The following is a 16,431-nucleotide window of genomic DNA, read 5'->3' as shown; positions in this document are numbered from 1 at the left end:
TAACAATCATTTACTGTGTCTGTTATATGGTGGCTGATCTCATCCTCTGCTCAGAGAATAAGGAGCTCCCAGACTTCATGTTTTTTCCAATTTGTGGATATTTTTGGTTGCTCAACAAAAGAGGAAAGGGAAAGAAAAAAGATTGGTATGTATTTTGCTTTCTTGTCCTCTCTCCAACCACAACCAAAACAAACAAAGTGAAGGGAAAAGGCTCCCCCCACCCCTTCTTCCTCTCTCTCTCTCTCTCTCTCTCTCTCTCTCTTCCTCTCTCTCCTCCTCTCTCTCTTCCTCTCTCTCTCTCTTCCTCTCTCTCTCTTCCTCTTCCTCTCTCTCTTCCTCTCTCCCAGGTTTAAATACAGCAGTCAGCGCTGCTGAGTTGCGTTACACAACTTGTTGCTCCTGCTCCGTCATCTCCACAGTGCCACGAGGACGCAGCAGGTGTGCAGCTTGTAGACTGTAATAGAGAAAGTGTGTAACGTAAAGAAAGAAAAGAGAGGATAGTGGTAAAATGAGAGCTGTGTGTGTTTGGTTATGTGTGGTGCTCTGGACATGCAGCCCTGACGCTGCAGCAGCAGCAGCAGCAGCAGCAGCGGGACAGTCACTCAACGACTCCTCACTTCTGGGAGAGGGGATGTTTTCTTACACGGAGCATTTCCTGAACGTTTCGGGGCGGCTGGATAACCGGACCTCTGGATTCTTCCTCCTGGACTTTGACGAGGGGATGCTGGAGGACTGGCGCTCTCTGGCGAGTAAGAAGCGCCGCGGCGGGGAGTCGCAGGACAGGAGGGTCAAGGTGCTGCTGGTGGCCGCGTACTCTCTGATCATTGTGATCTCCCTGTTCGGGAACACGCTGGTGTGCCATGTGGTGATGAAAAACAAGCGCACCCAGTCCGCCACCAGCTTGTTTATTATGAACCTGGCTGTGGCTGATATCTTCATCACTGTCCTCAACACGCCATTCACCCTGGTAGGACCACCTTTCAACTTTAATAGGACATGATTACTGATGGGAATATAGCACAGCCCGGTAGGCCTACACTCCATTATGGGCTGCTCTTTTAATTGGAAAAAAGGCAAACTTTTATTAGGAACGCTAGTGAAATGTTTAAAAATGATTAAAAGTTTTTAATCATAGAATAACAAACATTTATGGGGAAACTTTTTTTTTTTTAATTTACCAGTAACCCCACCACCCATCCTTTCCCCCCTTCACCACTAATTTAACAAATGTGTGCACAAGGCTGCTTTGAGCCACACACCTGCACCGATGCTTGTCTTGTTGTTTTGTGCCGTCAGTGTTGTATTAAGACACCAGAAGATGGCGCCATTTGTGTCATTACAAAGAGAAAGTGTAACTGAGTGTGTGTGTGTGTGTGTGTGTGTGTGTGTGTGTGTGTTTTATTTCATTTCATTTGTTTAAGAGATTCAAAAAATGTAAAAATGGCTCATAACTACATCGGGAAAGATTATATTTTAAATGAATTGATTGAGACACCCTTAATTGCCAAAGACTTTTCTGGTAAGTTAATTTTCTAATCTTTTTTTTTTTAATGAAAGTAGGCTGTCTTTAACCATTTAGCACAAATTGCAAAACGAGTAAGCTTGTGACCCAACTGCTATGTTGGCATTGGTCAACTCAAGTACCAAGCACCACCCACCAGCTGGACAAACTTTCTCAATCTACAGCCAAACAGTAACCTACAGTAAAATATGTTTCTGAAAACATCTGATGTGAAAAATAAGCAATGAAGTAACAGAATCTTGATCATATTTGATCAGCACTGCCTAGTTTGACAATTTGAGCAGTTCATGAGAAGTGATTAAGATGACTGACAGCTGCTACAGACTTGGCTCTGATTGGTTGTTTTTGGTGTGCTGGGGTAGATTCTAGCAAATGCCATTAGAAGCAGTAGGAAGAGGGGGAGGGACATATTTATTTCACAGACTGTCTTGTGTACTTCAAAATATAGAGACAGTTGCTGTGTCTCAAATTGCATACTTCTGTACTTACACTTAATATTTTGAGTGCATAAGTGCGTTCACACTGAGAAGTATGGAAAAATGCAGTGCACTATGAGTACCCGGATGGTGCACTCAAAACGGTCAAGAAGTAGCGTGTGGAACTATGGACACTTCTCGCCCTCAATGGTCACCATCTTGGGTACGTAGCAGTAGGGGAAGGACCACTTTTCAAACTGGATATGGCGGCCGAGGACTGTGCGATGGTGAATGGGGAACTGCCCATTGGTTCGACATCCCATTGTTCCAACCATATTAAACCCATTGTTCCGAAATCATCATGATGCCCTGTGGTTAAGGTCTGGTTAGGTTTAGGCACAAAAACCACTTGGTTAGGGTCAGGAAAAGATCATGGTGTGGGTTAAAATGAAAAAGAAAGTGACAAACACATAAGCCATGAGCCTGCTCCGCCTCAATCCTTTCCCAGCTGACCCAGAGCCGGTCGCGGCGCATCATCAAGGCAGAAATACGCCCGCCGGGAGCTGTTCAGCACTGCGGACTGTCGGACTAATGGGATGTCGGACCAATGGGCTGTCGGACCAATGACATGGATCCGGTGAATGTCACTGCATTGTCGTTATATATGTGTTTTTGCACTAAGCACCATATACTGTTGTTGGGTGTAAGCCAGCAGTATGTTTATTGGGTTAATTTAGCAGTCTGGAATGATTTGGTGCTGCGAACGATAAAGTGATTGCTAATGCTAGTTTGCTAACTAGCTAATATGCGGTCGTCATTTCCGGTAAGTGCACAACAGCTGTGTTTGGTTTGAGACAACGCAACCCTGTCGAAATTTGCACACTCAGCCAATGAGTACAGAGTGCACATAGTATACGACATGGAAGTGTACTAATGAAAGTATGTGATTTGAGACACAGCAAGTGTCTGATCCAAATGAACTCATAAGGAACACACAGGACCTTCATATATATTTTATTGATTCAGAGTGACATGACTGACAGCTGCATTACAGACTCCTCAGCTCTGGGTGGTTGTTTTTATTCAAGTGTGGTAAGGTCATAGTGCGACAAGGCAATAAGGAAGGCAGAGGAGTATATTTGTTTGGCTTTTGTACAGATTACCTATCTCATTTAGTATTGTGTGAATATAGTAACAATTTCACAAAAAATGTATTTTGTTTAATAAGTTACCAACTACAGCTTTAATCAAGAGACAAATAAGAAATAACATATCTATAAATATAATATGTTTAAAGGAGCCCTGAAAACCTTCATAGAGACATGAAAAAACATTTTAAACAATCTCTCAGTGTATAATATTTATGACCTTTAGTGGGAAAAAAATTATCAAGAAAGGAAGCTTAAAAACTGTCAATAATTGTCTATGAAGAAGGGGGCTCGAAAAGCACCCTTCTTAGATGACTTTCTTCAAAAGACAGTCCGGAATATACAGCAAGTATTAAAAGTAATTTAAAAGCTATATGGCAATGTCAGTACAGTAACATGGAAAATACAAGTAATTTGGAAAAATATCACAAAAAGTATCGAGGAAAAATATATATGCAACATACATATTAAAAATCTGAGAGGAAGATTATAAGACTATACAATTTTTCTTCAGGTGAAAAAGTAATACAAATGGTCATTTTGTGGGTAAAGTATTGTTTTCAGTGGTTTTAAGTTTTCATAAAACTCACGGGAACTATACTGAACAGTGTCGGTTAATGTCTTGATGGATGGATGAGGTTGGTAAATAGATACATGATCTCTTGTGTGTGTGTGTGTGTTGTGTGTTCCCTCAGGTCCGGTTCGTGAACAGCACCTGGGTGTTTGGAAGAACGATGTGTCACATTAGTCGCTTTGTGCAGTACTGCTCCCTGCACGTCTCCACGCTCACACTCACTGCCATCGCTCTGGACCGTCGGCAGGTTGGTCTATAAATATCAATGATGCTCATCTGTCCTTGCAGAGCATATAGCTTGATACCACTTAATGTGTGATGTATAGAACACTATGCTGTGAAACTAGCTGCCATTAAGGTGAATTTTGTATTCAGAAGGTGTGGTCCCAATACTCTTGTAATATAGTTTAATTCAATAGTGAGCATGACAGTGAGGGGTTTTTGCCAGCAATTAAGTCCAATTTTATAAAGTTCTGTCCTATAGACAGTGTTGGGAATTCACTAAGAAGAAATTACTGATCTTTGAGGTACATTTACTTTACTTGAGAGTTCCTATCTTCTGCTACACTACACTTCTCCATTACACTGCAGCGATAAATATTGAACCTTCTACTCCACTACATTTATCTGACAGGTATAGCTCCTAGCTACTCTTAAGATGAGGATTTTACATCAAACGAAAACATCTAAGTTTCTAAAATACATTTCTGAAGATCAAACCAGAGGTTCTGTCGTATTCTGAAGCCCCTTTTTATGATGTCTATAAGTTGAAAGCAGCTCCACCAACAACAAAGACTTTTCCCCTCTTCTCAGATGTTTCATTTAAAGTGAAAACAGGCATTTTTTCATCTTTTCCCCGTTGGGTTTCTAAGTGATGTTACTGTGATGATGTTATTCCGTTCCACAGTTTCCACAGTTACTTAAGTTGTTCCACCGTCCACCATTTCCACCACTGGGGATAGTAACTGCAAAGACCTTACATATATACTCTTAGGTAACTGGGGATAGCTACTGATAGCTGCCCAGTGGTTGGCAGACACATTTCCTTTGTGCTGTAAATGGAGCACTCATTTTCCCTGGAGATTATACCCAGTGGCAGACAGAATTGCACAGTGAAAGCGAGACTTATAGGAATCAATCAAAAAACTAATAGTGTCATTACTGGATCAAGTGTTCCAGGAATGATGTTTTTCTGTAGAAGTGGAAGCTAGGGTCTTCCAGGTTCCCCGGTTAAAAGGTCGATGGGATTTTTCATTGGATTTGGGATTATTGCAGATAATAAATTCTGTGATACTTAAACATTTTGTTCAGCAAGAAAATCTTAACAAATGAACACTTCTTTTATGATTTTTGAAGCCTAAATGCAATCACCAGAGGTAAAAAGCTAACATAAAGCTATAAACAACTACACAACAGTCACATGACTTAATGCCTCCACCACAACGAGGTTGTAAAGCCGTGTTCGGGGCGATGACGTTCTGTAATCTCATTTAGCAACATAAAAGCTTCACAATTTACAAATGGGGTATTTTATGTCATATGTGCTCACTTCTGGAGCACTCTATAGCCATGACACTGTACAATCAACATTTACTTCATAGTGATAAGTTAAAGCAAAAACTTGTCTAGTTCACTTTAAATAGCTGGTTTTGTTCAGTATTTCACAAAAATGAGGATTAGAGAAAGAAAAAAAAAATCAGCCCTTTGTTTTTTGTTTTTTATTCTCTCTCTCTCTCTCTCTCTCTCTCTCTCTCATTAATCATCTCAGGATCTCTCAAATTTATCTTGTGAGCCTTTGGAGGGTTCTGACCATAGGTTGGGAGCCACAAGACTAAATTAACTCACTATATAAAACCAGATCCACTTAAATCAACCATAGTAAAATGCTGCTATCATATTGATTGAGTACCAATCTCATAACGTCAGAGTAGTCTCAGCCACAGGGGCATTTCTCTGGAAGGGAAGAAAATACTGACTCTAAACACTGTATTATGAGTTATGACTCAGAAGTACACATTTTTACACAAATTACAGCAATCAGGTGCTAAGGGCTTTTAAAGTACCTTAATCACCTCTGTGATTCACAGCAGTCACATCAGCTGCTGCAGCTCCTATCTCTGGCACTGCATATAAATGGGCCAAATCAGAGAGCCAAGCTACAGTAAATGACTTCCTGGTGTTTAGTTTGCATCTCAGCTCTCCTCACAGTTTGAGAGCCTCTGATAGTTGTATAACCAGTGCAATTGAAAACATGCTGATAAGTTTAGGAAATGGATTTTTTTTAAATGCTGTATTGTAGTCGTCCTTTTTGATAGAAATGCAAGATAAATGGATTATTTTTCAGCTTCTTGAGTTCTCTTGTTGTATCTGAAGACAACAATGAATTCATGACCCACACAAACTTTCTTCCTCCACTCCTTTCACCACAACTGTGCTTGTAGAAAGACACTGACAACACTGTTACGTAAAGTGGAGATACCTGAGACACCCTGCAGGTTACAAGCTGTAATCGTGTTTTACAGCTGTCTGACATTACCATCTCATTCACTGACTTTCCCCTACATGAAACAGTCCAATGCCTGCACAGTGAAAGCTCCCATTGCAAAAAAATGTGTCACCACCGAGCAGTAAGCCCTCATATGATACAGGACACAGGGATTCTCATCGATCATCATTTTGTCTCACTGCTGCAGGAGCAGTGTTTTATGACAGTGATTTATGACTGTTAGCATAGGCATTGTACTGTGGGATTGCTCTTAAGCAAGCAGTGTACATGTTATGAACACTAAAGAGTTCATTTTTGACTGGAAACAGCTGGGCCAAGTTGTTCAGAATGTTTAATTTTGGATCAGAATGACCCATATTTGGAAATCCCATGCTGTCCAGGATCAGCTAATCCATTTCACTTTTGTGACGTTTTTTCAAATCAGCACTGGATTGGATCACCATGATACAAACTTTTCAAAATTACCCAATGAGGGTAATCAGTGCAGTACATGAGACTCCATATCAAAATGTAGGCAGTCTGCCAGCCGTCACACTGCAATTACCACTTATCACCATAGGTGCTGCAAAAGAGAAAGGAACAGAGATTTTTGAAGATTATACTGTACCTTAAAATGATTTTTGTTGTCTTGACAGTTGTTTGGGGGTATTATTTTATTGGAACAACATCCTTTTATTTATTTTTTTAACTTTACTGTACCAAAGGGCTTAATAGCCTAATTACTACTTTATCTACTTTATCAAAGTAACTATTAAATAAATAAAGTGTAAAATAGAAATAAATTTGAGTGACTTAAAAGTTTAATTATATTTTATTTCTGAAATCCACCCTAAATTCACCCTTCTGTTGGGATCAGGGCCCAATCAGAAGTAATCTGATCAAACTTTGAAAATTGGCTGTTCAGAAGAAAGGAAAAAAAAAGATTCTGAAATTGGATAAGATCATATAATCCGAACTTGGTTTAGATCTGGATCAAACCTTAACAGTTTGTGCTATTTAAAACATTTTGGTAGGATTGGGATACATTTGATCCAAAAAATCAGGATTATCCTGATCCCAGAAAAAGACTGGATTCAGAGCAGATTACAGGAACAAAATGTAATAAGTCTTTAAAGTTGTTCATTTATATATACATTTATTTATATTTTGCACAAAATGTGTTTAACCGCTACAGTGATAAAATAGATAAAGTAGACATTAGACTACTTATGAAGCCTTTCAGTAAGGTACATTAAATATATATATATATTTATAGCTGTTAGTATTAAACAAAAAATATTTAAAGTTTCAGTGATGAAGATCTCTGTTTCATTGTCTTCATTTTCTAGACAGATTGGCAGAATAGTTCATGCTCTATATAGTATGGTTCATATCTATCTATCTATCTATCTATCTATCTATATATATATATGTATATATAAAAAAATATAAACCACCATATAAACAGTTATGTACACATTAGCACATGCATCAATCTAAAACTGTGTTAGAATGCGCTGGGGCACAGGTTTTACAAATATAATACATTACCCACTGTTACATGAAGTGTAACAAAGCCTCTGGGGCTTCCATATAAGGGAATTGTTACCCCTGTTGATCACTGTACTGTAGTCCCTAGGCAGATAGCTTATCAAGGGCCACCATAAGTTCAAGAATGTGTTGTCTTTCCCCTTAATTTGGCAAGACTCTGAAAACTTCGTTGTACCATTGTGTAACGGTTGGAGGCTTTACCTGAATCCAATTAAACAATATACATTTCCTAGCTAGCAGAAGAAGCTTATTTAACAGTTTGGACCTCCCAGGGTCTAGTACTCCTGCTATTTTAGATGGCAGGCCCAATAAGTATTGCCCAGGGTCTTTACAAAGCTTGCATTTGAAAATTAAATTCAATTCTTTTGTAACACGAGACCAAAAATGAACAATTCTGGGGCATTCCCAGAAACAATGAATATACTCCAACCTCATTCTTACATGTAATACACATTGGGGACCGACTGGGGTAAATTTGGTCAGCAAATACGGTGTCCTGTGTTGCCTGTGGAGAATCCGGTATTGCATTTCTTTATATTTATTGCCCAAAAAAGTTGAGTGAGAGGATTGAATACATGCATCCCAAAGGTCCATTTCATATTCAGTCTTTAAGTCTTTCTCCCATTTTTTTCAGAACTGTATCAATCTTTTGCTGATCATGGGATAGAAAATAATTCTAAAAATGCAAAATAAAACCTTTTGTACCAGTGAAACGTATGATAGCTTCTTCCATTGGCCCCAACAGGGGCTTATCCTGGGGAATCTTACATTCTGTAAAAATAAAATCACAGACTTGAAAATACATATAAAAATCAACCAGTGAAAAACCATACTTTGTTTCTAGTATTTCTGAGGACAAAAGGATATTACTATCATCAAATATGTCCCCTATAACTCTAATACCCTTGTCATACCAAGATCAAAAAATGGCATTTTGAATACCTGGAGGGAAATTTCTATTATTCCTAATTGGAGTCAGATACGATGGACACTTTCTCCTTTTAAAAAAATGGGACAATGCTTTCCAGACTTTAATTGTATTTGAAATTATCAGATTTTTTGTCAGTCTAGGGTGTGGCTTTCCAATATTTGTGAGCTCTGCTAGTAATGTATGAGGGGCACATTCCCACACTTCAAATGGTTCAGGGCCTCCTTTAAGATAGGAGTGCACCCAATCATAAATAATATGACTATGACAGGGCCAGTTATAATACATAAGATTCGGAAAATCCAATCCAGTCCTTACTAAAATTAATTTTATAGTCTGACAATGATCCAGACTTATTGATAATTGACATTAAAGCTGGTATAGACTCCCGAGGGCTAGAGATAAACAATAACACATCATCTGCATATAAAGCAGTTTTATAAATGGTGTGTCCGATTTTGATCCCTGAAATATTATCATGTGATCTGGTAGCTTCTGCTAATGGTTCAACTGCTAAATTAAAAATCAAAGGTGAAATTGGACCCCCCTGTCTAGTAGACCTACTCAGTGTGAATTCTGCTGATTTCATACCATTAACTATAACACAAGCCCTCGGGGAGTAATACAACAGCTTCACCAATTTAATAATTCCCCACCAAGATCAAAGCTTTCCAGAACACCAAATAGTTAGGACCATTCTATCCTATTGAAAGCCTTTTCGGCATCGAGAGAGATAACAAGGCCTTTGTGTTTACTGTTACTGGAGTACTGGATGATACTGAATAATTTCCTCATATTGTCCTGTGATAGCCTTTTTTTTTTAATAAATCCGGTTTGGTCATCTTTGATTAAAAATGGTAAGTAGCCCTTGAGAAACACTGCCGGTGAATTTATTTATGTCAGACATCCAGAATATAATATTGCAAATGTAAGGGCTTTCATCAGTGGGCCACAGGCTCAGTTACCATTGTGTTACCTCGTTTGATGATAGATAGTGACTTAACAGACATTAATTAAAAAAAAGAAAATACCTTAATTTTAACTTTATCTCTTTATATTAAAGTAGTTTCTAACAATTGCATCCCATCTGCTGTTTCCTATCTTTTCAAATAAAACACTTAAAGTGACCCCCCAGTAGTGTTGTTTTTGGCAGCCTGTTTTAATTTTAGTTTTAGTCTAGTCTTTGTGTTAAACTCTCATTTTAGTTTTTATTAGTTTTAGTCACGTTCATACTCTTTTTTGTCTAGTCAAGTTTTAATCGACTAAAAGTCTGAGCATTTTAGTCTTATTTTAGTCAGAATAATCCATGACTATTTTCGTCTCATTTTAGTTGACGAAAACTGATGACATTTCAGTCTAGTTTTAGTCAATGAAAATTGTATTTTAGTCTCTTTTTAGTAATACAATTCTATTATACCCAGTCAATATAGTATAAGTACCTAGTATAGTATAACCAAACCAAAATTTTCTTTTCTAAATTAGCTCCTATAGTTAGAGCTAAATATATATTTATTTATACAACAGTTAGTTCCGACCGAGTAATTTGATTGGACGAGAGGCATTCCATGAGTGCTGATATAGAGTATAACATCACTGGGACTTGTAACAGTAAAATCACTCCGCTCACAGGTGTTATAGCCTAAGTAAGGGATAATGTATAATGAGCTGGTGAATACTGGGAAAATAACTCCCGACAGGGGAATAGAACCCCGCCGCGCACCCTGCCCTGCCGGCAACGGCTGAATCTCCTTGTCAGGGAAGCGTCCCTAGCAACGCTGGGCTACATAGCAACGGTCATTACACAGTAATATCAGACCTCTGAATGCCGCGACTGACCAATCAGAATACAGCATTTAATAGAGCCGTGTAATAAATATAAATGCAACCGTTAATTAACCAACTGTCACACTCGCTACATTGACACAAACGGACACTATAGCATTACACCAAGAAGATGGATATTTTCCCCAAAATTACATTTGAATTAAATTATGAGAGGTCGTCAGGAGAGGACGAGGAAAAGGAAAGCCAGGACTCTTCTGTGCAGACCTCCAGGTGTGTTTGTGTAACATCAGCCGAGCTCGACAAACTGCAGAGGAGCAAAAATTAAGCGAACATGGTCAGGAATTATCAATGATCATCTGATGAGGCACTGACAAGGATGAGGGAGAGTGGAAGCTGAATGCGGCCATGCCAACATCCAGGTTTGCCAACGTTTCATCAGCCGAACTGGACGAAATTACACAGTTGCAGATCAATGTAAATACAAAGTAGCTTGTGAGTTCCTGGTGTGTGTTCCGCGTTGCCTGGCAAAAGACTGGGGGATCGCGGAGCTACATAACATACTTTTATTTCATTACCTTTTGTTAACATTTCCTTACTCAGCATTGCTGTTTAAGCTGTTGTTGAACTGTTGTATAAAAGCAATATCCCATGAGAGCGAGTGATGTTGTACTGTATATCGTCACACGGCTGTAATCCGTCTGCGCAGTGCGACGCACAGCCTAGGAAACAGAAATACTGCAAAATAATAATAATAACGCGACTAAACATTATAACGTTATTTCATCTCGTCTCGTTTTGGTCAACGAAAATGAAGAGACATTTTAGCAGAGGTTTTATTTTGTAAACCACATTTAGTCTCGTTTTTATTCGTCAACAATATTGCATTATATATTTAATTACAGTTATCGTCACATGACCACCATTTACGTTGCGTCTCGTCTCGTTTTCGTCACGTGATAAAGGTTCGTTGACGACGATATTTAGTCATACTTTTAGTTGACAAAAGCAACACTACCCCCCAGTGGCTATTCTACCTGATTTTTTATATAGCTTGTAGCCTACATTGTGATGTGTGGTTCCATTTAGATCATAGATTAAAGGATTTGGTAATCTAGAAAAGTTTGTATCTGGATTAGGGTGATCCAATTCTATGTTGCTTTAAAAAAGTGGTACAAAACTAAGATGGATTAGCTGATCCTGGACAACAAAATATGGGATTTCCAAACAAATTTGAACAGCTGGGCCCAGGATAATGCAGTCTTTCAGATCAAATGTATCCCAATCCAACTAAAAGGTTTTGAACACATACTAAAAGTTTGATCCAGATCAGAACCAAGACTAGATTACATGATCTAATCTGATTTCATTATCCTTTTCTTTCTTTTGAACAACCCATTTTCAGAATTTGATCCAACCTGATAGCAAAAATCCCATCAGAATACTTCTGAACACCTGGGCCCAGATGGCAAATATGTTCTCACCTCAAAGTGCATTTAATAGCTTTTCTGGAACTTAATCAGATCTCACAATCTCCATAAGCAGATTAACTTTGCTCAGTTATCACTTAAGTTTTGCACTAACAGGACTTCTCGCTTTACATTTGCATAAAAGTTGATCACATTTTTAGTTCCATTTTTATCTTTTATGGGGACAGTTTGTTTTTGTACTACTCAACTCTTCCACAGAAACTCACACATCCATACATTGCTGATGGATTCCAACACTCTATTGTTTCTTTTTGTTAGTTTAGTTTAATTTAAATACATTGTTTATCTCTAGCAAGGGAATTCTTGTCACTCTGCTTGAGCCAGTTTGTAACACAATATCCATCCATCCATTTTCATCCCCTTATCTGGGGTCGGGTCGCGAGGGCAGCAGGCCTAGCAAAGCACCCCAGATTTCCCTCTCCCCAGCAACGCATTCCAGCGTTTCCTGGGGGACCGCAAGGTGTTCCCAGGCCAGATGAGATATGTAATCCCTCCAGCGGGACGTGCCCGGAACACCTCCAGCAGGAGGCGCCCAGGAGGCATCCTGATCAGATGCCCGAACTACCTCAACTGATCCTTTTGGCTCTACTCTGAGTGCCCTCCAGATGTCTGAGATCCTTACCCTATCTCTAAGGCTGAGCCCAGCCACCCCACGGAGGAAACTCATCTCTGCCGCTTGTATCCGTGATCTCATTCTTACGGTCACTACCCAGAACTCATGACCATAGGTGAGGGTTGGGACGTAGATGGACCAGAAAATCGAAAAGCTTTGGCTCAGCTCCCTCTTCACCACGACAGACCAGCACAATATATGAAGCAAAGAATTAAAAGACAGAAGAATTCCTACACTCAATTAAGCTGGCACAGAGTGGATCTAGAGGACTACAGTATTTTGAAGATAGAGACAGTGAGAAATAATATAGTGCAAGCACATAATGTGTCCCAAGTCCACAGTACCAGCTCAGTTGCCAGAAAAAATGTTGCAATGCATTGGAAGTTTATGCAAACCATGGACACGAAACATTTTATATTTCAAACCTACCATATCAATGTTTCTAAAGTGACAAAGTACAGTATATGAGCTGACAGTCTGTCATCACTCTTAACCTTTTAAATGTCAGTGACCTGTTCTGAGCATAACCAAGTGCTTTTTGTGCCTTAACTTATCCACACGTTAACCATAGTGTTTTAGAAATGTTAACTGTTGTTGAAATGCAATCTGCTACATAATAACATACAAATGTAAGATATGCATGGTTTGCAGAACTGTACAATGCCAACATTTATTCTGGTGATTGGGTTGATAGTGCACACGGCAGCGGTAGCAAACAGCAGCCTGTGAGCCAAATCCAGCCCCTGTAATAGAAGTATTTGGCCACAAATTTACACAAATCTGTGTGAGTCACAGTCTCATTTAATTCAAAATAAAATAAATGACATTTATATATAATTGAGAATATAATAAATGATATTCTTTATGATAAAATATATTAAATGACTGGCGTCTCAGACACTCAGACAGGTAGCAGTGTAGTAATTGGAAAGGGCATGCTGATGAAAAAAGACTTTTCAAGGCAAACGACAATATTATTTTTCTTTAACTATAAATCAAAGAGATCACTGTTTATTGAGAGTGGGAAAAATAACATCTGCCCTTGACCACGTAACCCTAAACAACACACAGCCATTCACAACTCCTTGAATTTCTTTTGTGTGTAGCTTTGTGCTTTGTGGTTACCACTCAAAAATCAAATGTATTTTAGTGTACGCACAAACTGAGTGCGTTAATTTTTCATTTTCCAGTGGCAACACACTTCATATTCAAAACCTGCTGTGACCGAAAATGGATTGGAAACATGACAACAGTGTCCTCCTGCCAGAGCTGTCCAGGGTGCTGAATTTGAAGAAAGACAGTGTTGGGGTGGAGAATAATAATTCAAAGTAATTTCAGGCATCTCAAAATGTCAGAGATGTGGGTGTACCTGTAAATTTGCAACTACACTGTCAGGTGAAGGTGTGGGACCAAGAGCCAAGTCTGTGACTCAAATGTTGGTATGTTTCATTTGACTTTTAGCCAAGAAAAGCTCCACGCTTTGGATGCCATGGAGGCCACAACCACAGAGAATATTCTAATACCATTAAAGTGATATGCATACAACTTAATGGCCTTGAAAAGATGCAGCACCCACAGCGGCTATGATGTTTTACTTTAAGTCTTTAATTATTGTAATTAGATTTGTATGCCACTTTATGCTCCACAGGTCTAGGAGCTGTCCATTCTCTGTTGTAATTTAGCCTGTGCTGTACAGATCTGCCACAGGTGTTATTAAAGTGCTATTTTAAGTGTTGGAATGGCTTCCTATTTATAATGTACAGTGCATCATTTACTTCCATGGACCATGCATTATGCATACGCAGTCATCCACAATCAAATAACACAGCAGAGTACAGGTGGATGATCATACAAAGGGAAGCATTTGAAAAGATTTCCAGTCCATGATGTACCAGCATATCAAACATCAAACATTTTCACTCAGTGGCAGCTGTACTTTAACTTTGTAAAATGTTCCTCCACTGCATAAATTCACAGTCAGCCTCTCAGCAACCTTGGGTCAAATTGTTAATAGCAATTTTGATGACTAATGCAACCTCTGCTGCTGTTGCTGGAAATTACTTTGAGCCATATATATTTGAAGATGATTTATGACTACATACATTATCTCATCAGCACTGACACCTGGGAAAAAAAATCATCTTAATTCAATAAGCCACACCTACTGGTGAATTAAAGTCTTCTTTTCCATTTAATATATCAGTAGGAATTTATAATGGAGTATTGTCAGTTATCTCCTCCAATTATGCAGTGAAGGCTGTGTCCCATTTGCTTATTAAAACACTTTTTTCTTCTTAACATTCAATAACCAGTACCAGCTGTAGAGATTATTAAATGTCTACTTTATCCTTCTTTCAATATTTGCCAGTCTACAACCCTAAAGCAATATAAAAGGTTGTATTTTGTAAATCTTTTTTTTTTTTTTTTTTTTTTTAATTGGTTTTGTTAGTGACATTGTGTACGCGAGCTGAATCTCTCCTTCACAGCAGAGATGGTTACCACAGTTTGATCTCTGAGATGCTTCAATTCTGGACTGTTTAACACACATTCCTGAACTCTGAAGGAGAATAGGCTGGAAGTGACCATATTTGGGTGAGTGGCTGGAGCTGTGGAGGAGTGGAGGAGGGGTGGATCTGAATGAGAAGCCGAGGACACTATTGGCAGCCTGTCACTCAAAGATGCCCACCCTTAATTATGTGTAACTTTAAGCCTTAATAACACATAAATGGGTGAGTTAAATAAAGATTCACTCCTGTACAGTTGTCATGAATGTTGAAATTAGCTATATAGACCAAAATCATTTCTTGTGCCAGGCTGTAAACATGTTGATTTCTGCTGTAAGGCAAGGCAAGGCAAGGTAATTTTATTTATATAGCACCATTCATACACAAGGCAATTCAATGTGCTTTACAAGAGAAATACATTAAAATAGAACATTAAAGGAACAATAGATCATTAAAAACAAAAGCTAAAAGCAAGACAATAAATAGTTAAAAACAGTGCAGAAAATGCATTTAAAAAGCAAACATAAAGCAAAAGCAACAGCAGACAAATATAAAAACAATAGCTACAGATTATCCTAACAATAAGTTACATATCTAGTTCACTGGTAAGCTGCAGTAAATAGTAATGTTTTAAGCCCTGATTTAAATGAGCTGACAGTTTCAGCCGAGCATAGAAACTAAAGGCTGCTTCACCTTGTTTGGTTTTGATCCTGGGAACAGTGAGTAAACCTGTTCCAGCTGATCTGAGGGGTCTGGATGCTTCATAACGTACAAGTAAATCAGAGATGTATTTAGGCCCGAGACCATTTAGTGCTTTATAGACAAGTAACAAGATTTTAAAGTCTATCCTTTGACACACAGGAAGCCAGTGCAGTGACTTAAGCACTGGCGTAATGTGCTCCACTCTCTTGGTGTTGGTGAGGACTCTGGCAGCAGTGTTCTGGACGAGCTGCAGTTGTCTGATTGATTTTTTACTCAGGCCTGTGAAGACACCGTTACAATAGTCCAGCCTGCTGAAAATGAAAGCATGTTTTTCAAGTTTTTCTGTATCTTGTTTAGACAGAAATTCTTTTATTCTTGCTATGTTTTTAAAGGTGGTAGTAGGCTGATTTAGTAATTGTCTTAATGTGACTATTGAAATTTAGGTCTGAGTCCAGAACTACACCAAGATTTCTGGCTTGATTTGTAGGTTTTAGTGTCATGGCGTCAAGGTGAGCACTGACTATTGATCTTTGTTCTTTGGGGCCAAAAACAACTATCTCAGTTTTGTCTGTGTTTAGTAGTAGAAAATTCTGGCACATCCACGTATTGATTTCGTCAATGCACTTATTTAGCTGATGTAGGGGACTGTAGTCATCTGGTGACACTGTTATGTAAAGTTGTGTGTCATCTGCATAAGTATGGTAGGAGATGTTATG

General features: G+C 38.7%; 1 protein-coding gene across 1 annotated transcript in view; it reads left to right on the top strand.

Annotated features, from left to right (window-relative positions):
- Positions 1–390: 390 nt before the first annotated feature.
- gpr83 (G protein-coupled receptor 83) overlaps positions 391–16,431 on the top strand; it is a 33,463-nt gene continuing 17,422 nt past the window's right edge. Inside the window, exons 1-2 of the mRNA XM_033623576.2 lie at positions 391–967; positions 3,782–3,907. Of these exons, the coding sequence (XP_033479467.2) occupies positions 509–967; positions 3,782–3,907 (585 nt within the window). The 5' untranslated portion in view covers positions 391–508. The remainder of the gene's footprint in view (positions 968–3,781; positions 3,908–16,431) is intronic.

Source organism: Epinephelus lanceolatus, chromosome 3 (assembly GCF_041903045.1).
Source record: "Epinephelus lanceolatus isolate andai-2023 chromosome 3, ASM4190304v1, whole genome shotgun sequence".
NCBI classification, from domain to species: Eukaryota; Metazoa; Chordata; class Actinopteri; order Perciformes; family Serranidae; genus Epinephelus; species Epinephelus lanceolatus.
This window is presented reverse-complemented; position numbering and strand designations above follow the sequence as displayed.